This window comes from Xenopus laevis, chromosome 2S (genome assembly GCF_017654675.1).
Source record: "Xenopus laevis strain J_2021 chromosome 2S, Xenopus_laevis_v10.1, whole genome shotgun sequence".
NCBI lineage: Eukaryota > Metazoa > Chordata > Amphibia > Anura > Pipidae > Xenopus > Xenopus laevis.
This window is the reverse complement of record NC_054374.1, coordinates 60,675,427-60,682,360: the sequence shown is the minus strand read 5'-3', so window position 1 is coordinate 60,682,360 and position 6,934 is coordinate 60,675,427. Positions and strand designations below refer to the sequence as shown.

General features: G+C 37.8%; 1 protein-coding gene across 2 annotated transcripts; it reads right to left on the bottom strand.

The window, feature by feature from the left end:
* Nucleotides 1-837: 837 nt before the first annotated feature.
* On the bottom strand, nt 838-5,840 carry trem2.S (triggering receptor expressed on myeloid cells 2 S homeolog). 2 transcript variants are annotated; one of them, XM_018248727.2, is made up of 4 exons: nt 5,733-5,840; nt 4,077-4,476; nt 2,493-2,609; nt 838-1,074 (listed from the first exon to the last, which is right to left on the bottom strand). In XM_018248727.2, exons 1-4 carry the CDS (start codon nt 5,767-5,769, stop codon nt 897-899), a joined length of 732 nt encoding a protein of 243 aa, XP_018104216.1. In that variant the 5' UTR covers nt 5,770-5,840; the 3' UTR covers nt 838-896. The 2 variants fall into 2 exon arrangements, with proteins under 2 accessions (XP_018104216.1, XP_018104215.1); XM_018248726.2 differs by having other exon boundaries at nt 838-1,077; nt 5,733-5,839.
* Between the last annotated feature and the right edge of the window lie 1,094 nt (nt 5,841-6,934).

Sequence of the window (6,934 nt, the reverse complement as noted above, 5' to 3'; positions counted from 1 at the left end):
CTGCCTACATGTTCCTGATGTGCTTTTTAATCTAATCCATGCTTTGGAACATCACATAATCAGCCAAAAGCACTTTGCAAAGCACATTTTTTTCTCAAAAGTTTAAAAATGTTTCTTTATGTTCAAATAGACTGTATAGTCAATACTATATTGAATGCATTATGAATAATTATCCCCTAAACAATGAAAACAAAAAATTGAAGCTTCACCTCACGGAAAGAAAACAATTGTAAACATAATCAGTTTAAAATTCTGCCACATTTCTAAAATAATCAATTTATTCTTTGCTATCCCCTCTTTGCAATCTTTCTCTCTACATACAGTCAGATTTTTAAAAGGCACATAATATGTTGCTGGTGTATGTTCTCTTTGCCTAGAGCTGTATTAGAGCTGTCAGTCAAAAAAGACAAAACCAACACAAAGCTGCATTGTATAGAGATTGCTTAGAGGAGGATAGTAAAGAGTAATTCATCTAAAAAAATGTATCCCCAAATTTGTAACTGATTATATTTAGAATTGAAGCTTATATTAAATTGTTGTTTTCATAATAAGATACCCTTTAATCATGCCCTTCTGTTATTCTTCACCATGCTTAAACAATCTAGCCTTTAATAAGTTAATTAGTAATGCTGGCCATAGAAGTATAAATATACATTTTGGATTGCTGACCAAAAACACGTGTAAACAAAGAGAAAGCTGTGTGATGTGTATGGCAACAGCACATGATCACTTATATACCAATGGCATTTAGCCTATGTAGTTACATAGCTCCAATAGAATGGCTCCTTTTGGCCTTTTAAGAAAAGATCATAAAGTACCGATTTTACCCCTTAGAGCAATGTTTCAGAATTCTGCTGATTTATTATCCTTGTTATATCACAAGTATGAACAGAGCATTATCTATGCCAAAACACCTGGTTCAGGTTTGCCGTCATGTACATATAATTCATGTAAACCGGTGTTTCACTGTGTCTTCCAGTCCCATATTCAGATCTTCCATAGTCGCTGGCACTTCTAGATTCTCCGATAACAGATTCTTCAGAGGAAGCAATAAGAGCGGATTCAGAAATAGCTCTGCTGGAGACAAAAATGCACAAATAGTTGTTACTAATAAAAAATTTTCATGTTTGCTTTGTTCTGGGTTATTTGAATACTATAAACCTGTCATTTGCTGCCACTGGCTCTCCAGCTGTTGATAAACTATTAATGCCAATATTTAATTACAGTCATAGAATGCTGACAGGCCAGTACCATGCTTTGTAGTTTAGGAAGGTTTGAAAGGTATATTTCAATTATTATAAAGTTCCTAGTATGTCATGGGAAAACACATTCTTTTCAAAATGCATCAGTTAATAGTTCTGCACTGAAATCCATTTTTCAAAAGAGCAAACAGATGTTTTTATATTTTATTTTGATATCTGACATGGGGCTAGATATATTGTCAGTTTCCCAGGTGCCCCCAATTATGTGACTTGTGCTCTGATATACTTCAGTCACTCTTTACTGCTGCACTGCTAGTTAGAGTGATCACCCCCTCCCATTCCCCCCACAGCAGCACATCAGCAGAACAATGGTAAGGTAACCAGAAAACAGCATCCTAGTAGTTATAAGAACAGCACCAATACAAAAAACCATGTCCCACTTCAGTTACACGAAGTAGGAGAATCAATTGCCTGCCTGAAAGCAGTTCCATCCTGGTGCTGGCACTTTCTGAATGACCTGAGTTGGCTGCCTACACACCAAGATATCAACTAAAAAAAAATACACTTGTTGGTTTAGGAATTAAATTTTACATGTTAATGTGAATTATTTGAAGTTTAAACAGTGTAATTTAGAAACAAAAACAACATCATAAAAATCATGACATAATCCGTTTAAATGTACTTTAATATTTAGTATACTGTAGGCAGTGTAGGGCATACAACGAGTCTTGACATAACATGTAAGCTTAAATATTTTGGCCAAAATATTGTAGTAATGTTTCACACAGACTGAATTTGAGTGCTAGCATTTTTTTCCTCTTTGGTGTGTTTAAATCATTTGGTTCCACAGCCATTAGTCGTGTAGAGCCCCATTCTCCTCAACTTCATTTTGTGCCTCCAAACATTTTTAGTTCTGTAAAAATCCAGCCAGGCTGGACTGACAATCTGTGGATTCTTGCTAATGCCATAGGGAGTGGTATATAGACAGTTACTATTTAGTGGGCTGTCATGAGACTGTTTGGGCCTCTGTGTACTTGAATTCCAGTCTCCCAGCCTCCTGCAACCACTGCTTTATCATTTAGCTTCATATGCTAGAGAGTTTCTGATTTCTATTTGTTCTTGTCTAAAACTGTGCCCTTATCTGATGGATCTTACTGACCTGTTCTCTGGCCTGTGTTAGGGACTCAATAGTGAAGTGAATAACTGGGTCCTGATCTGAGGAAAGGCAGGGAAAAAAACAACTACTGTATTTCGAAAATAATTCCAACAGCAACACACATCATTCCTCACCTTTTGTGTCGACTGCTCAGCCAAACGAATGTCAGACCTAAGAGTACAGCCTTGGACATTAAGAAGCTGAAGCCAAGAATGATCAAACTCCAACGGATCTGTAACCTCGTAGAAAACCTTTTTAATATTAAGAAGTTATATAAAGAGCTCAGTATATCATCACAATAAATACATTTTGCACATGATAAATTATATATATATATATATATATATATATATATATATATATATATATATATTTATATATGTAAACATATACAGTAGGTGTAACTAGATGTATGTAGACAAGTACAGATGCTTTTGGCACAGCAGATGTAATGGTTAAAGGGGATTTATCGTGAAAATGAAAATTTAATATAAACGTCATCACACTGAAATAAGAAACTTTCTAAACACAATGACAATGTTTATTAATGTCCTGGAGGTGGGCATTGAAAGTACTGTTTCTATTTTTGCAGATGATACTAAATTGTGCAGAACTATAGGTTCCATGCAGGATGCTGCCACTTTGCAGAGTGATTTGTCTAAATTGGAAAACTGGGCAGCAAACTGGAAAATGAGGTTGAATGTTGATAAATGCAAGGTTATGCACTTTGGCAAAAAGAATATAAATGGAAGTTATACACTAAATGGCAGTGTGTTGGGAATTTCCTTAAACGAGAAGGATCTAGGGGTTTTTGTAGATAACACGTTGTCTAATTCTGGGCAGTGTCATTCTGTGGCTACTAAAGCAAATAAAGTTCTGTCTTGCATAAAAAAGGGCATTAACTCAAGGGATGAAAACATGATTATGCCTCTTTATAGGTCCCTGGTAAGGCCTCATCTGGAGTATGCAGTGCAGTTTTGGACTCCAGTTCTTAAGAGGGATATAAATGAGCTGGAGAGAGTGCAGAGACGTGCAGCTAAATTTGTTAGAGGGATGGAAGACTTATTATTAATTATGAGGGTAGACTGTCAAGGTTGGGGTTGTTTTCTCTAGAAAAAAGGCGCTTGTGAGGGGACATGATTACACTTTACAAGCACATAAGAGGACATTATAGACAAATAGCAGGGGACCTTTTTACCCATAAAGTGGATCACCGTACCAGAGGCCACCCCTTTAGACTAGAAGAAAAGAACTTTCATTTGAAGCAATGTAGGGGGTTCTTCACAGTCAGGACAGTGAGGTTGTGGAATGCACTGCTGGGTGATGTTGTGATGGCTGATTCAGTTAATGCCTTTAAGAATGGCTTGGATGATTTTTTGGACAGACATAATATCAAAGGCTATTGTGATACTAAGCTCTATAGTTAGTATAGGTATGGGTATATAGAATTTAATTAAAAGTAGGGAGGGGTGTGTGTATGGATGCTGGGTTTTCATTTGGAGGGGTTGAACTTGATGGACTTTGACTTTTTTCAACCCAATTTAACTATGTAACTATGTAACCAACCCCATGGTCCCCCGGACCCTCCTGTTTCCTGTCCCCCCCCCGCCAGGTCTGCTTCCTCTATAGTTAATCCACTGGTGAAGAGCTGGTAAGTACTTACTTTGAATACACTATCCAGTTAAAATAAGATAACTAGTTGTGGGTCTTTAACTTACCCAGAGATACTATATTGCACTTTGGCAACATCTGATATATTTGCCCTCATGGTTTCTTCCAACACAAGCAGTTGTACTTTCTGTAGGATGTCTACCTCTTGGAAGGAATGAGACTGGCACTCATACATGCCTGCATCATCATGCTGCAGGTGGTTTATTGTAACAATCACATGGCCTTCGTGTATATTGTCAGATATTGAAGTACTGCCATTAATCCTCTTGGAAAGTTGCAGCCAGAAGCGTCGTGCAATGACGACAGGCTGGCAGTGATTGGCACTGTCCTCTTTACACCACAGCTTTTTCCGCCATCGGTCAGCACGCTGCTTGTATGGGCAGAGAATAGTCAGACTGTCTCCAAGTTGGCCTGACAGTACAGTGACATTCTGTGCAAGACAAATATCTGTAAAGACATTACAACGAGGATAACCTTCTGTATTTCTCATATCTACTAAAGTTTTGTAATACTGCATGTACATTTTTATCAAGTCAAAATGTTGCTGCGCACTTCCATGGCTAAATGATCGCTTCCATTTTCAGTTAAAAGAATCGCCTTTATTGGTTACATCGATAAAAGATTGGACAACATCAGCTCAAGGTCTGATGTGTTTCGTATTTACATACTTCAGTATGTAAATATGAAACACGTCAGACCTTGAGCTGATGTTGTCCAAACTTTTATCGATGTAACAAATAAAGGCGATTCTTTTAACTGAAAATGGAAGTGATCATTTAGCCTTGGAAGTGCGCCACAGCATTTTGACTTGCAGTGAATGATTGTCCCCTTGGCGACGGACTCGGGGCGGCAGCACCCGGGTCACAATATTGAAAGGGTAAGCTCATCCTTGTTTTTCTATATGCGGGAATGAAGGCTGTTGAAGCTGGTGGCAAGGACAGATTCACCTGTGATAACAATAAAAGTAGGGTTTGGGGCATATTGCACCCGAACCACTACACTTAAACGGTGAGCAACCTTCGGCCATATTACCCAGAGATATTGAAACAGACAGGATTGGGCGATACGGATCTTAACATTTAAAGTCTCTATAAGGGTGCGGGGTCATACATATGCATGTACATTTTTGCTATTATGCTAAGCATGTTACCACATAAATCCCTACACGCATTTTAAAAAAATCATTGTTTACATTGAGAAATGTGTTGTTAGTGGGGTACTGCATGGCTCTGTCATTGGTCCTTTGTTTTTCAACTTGTTAATTAATGACCTGGAGGTGGGAATTGAAAGTGCTGTTTCTATTTTTGCTGATGATCAGCACCGGATTTACCGGGCAGGCGCCCCTAAGCTGTGTGGTCCTAACTTGCCACACAACACCTCTTGGGCACACAAAGGTGCCTAGAGCACAAATCCGGGCCTGCTGATGATGTTGATGCTGATGAGATCTTCATGACCATTAAAGGCACAAGGACACAGGTGCTACAACCATGTGGAGGTTTGGCATGCCTTCCTGCTAAATACCTCTGCTACAATAGATGGCTGAAGAACGAGTCCCTGACTATTTAAACTATAATTGAAGTGGTACTAATCTGTTTGCTGTTAATGCACAAACATAAGCATGCACAGAACAGCCAATGAACATTCCCTAGCCTCATGATTTAGATGTTGATCTATGATAAAATATTCAGAAAACAGGTTCTTACCTAAAAGACATATGAGAAGAACCAGGCTGGGGTGCATAGTTGCTGTATGTGAGTCCAGAAAATGAGACAGAGAGACTAAGAAATGCCTTTTTACTAAAATACCAGAGAATGTAAATTAGCAAAGAGGAACCTGTAAAATAGTTGTGCAACATATTATGCTGATGCTTCAGCAAGATTCAGGGTGAGAGTCATACAGACTTGGTGTCATGTGAGAGATGTTGATTTTTATAAACCAGATTATGTCCAAACGGGTATCCTGCCACAGTTCATCTGTTGACCATGGAGCAATCCAGTGCTAATTAGCTTATTTTAAAGTATTAAATCTATTTTAAAGTATTACATTTAAAGTATTAAATCTGATCTGGTGAACATTGCTTCAAAATTACCCAATATCCCATTTGATCATGTATATTATTAGCTTATGTTTGACCAGCCATATATTCCATGCAAGTGTATACATTTTCAAAAACATGATTTTATAGTTACAAATTTCTCATCAAAATGTTGCCGCCTGGTTTCATCTAATAGAAAAAGTGTCTACAGACCAATGCACCTTTGCTATCCTCTGACCCTATAAGGAATATGGGGTTGGCCTTGTGCAATTAAAATATGTGTGTTGATCCCTCCTCTGCAACACATCCAGAGGTCTTAAAAATGTGGCATCTTATTTGCACAGTGAGTTGGGGTGCTGGGTGAAAGGAGGGAGTAAGCAGGATTAACAATTGTGTTTATCTGAGTGTACCTGGCTGATAGAGATAGAGGTTTTGCTTTTGTGTTCCAAGACAAAGTAGGTGACATTGAAACCAAATGATAGGGCTACACTAAGTTGTTTATATAAACTTACTACATTTTGTTTATTGGTACTAAGATGGTGCAGTAAAATATTGGATTAAGAAGTATTCCATGTATTATGTCTGCTGCAATAGGAACAGGTATGGGACCTGCTATCCAGAATTCTTGGGACCTGGGGCTTTTCAGATAACATCTTTCCGTAATTTGTTCTTCATACCTAAAGTCTACTAGAAAATCATGTAAACGTTAAATAAACCCAATAGGCTGGTTCTGCTTCATCATTGGCTGAGCTTTCAAAGTAACAACTTCCTTTTAATATATAACATGCCTTATGGAAACAGTAGTATTTCAGCAGTGACATAAAGTTTATTGGATTAACAGAAAATATGTAATATGCAACGTAACAAAAT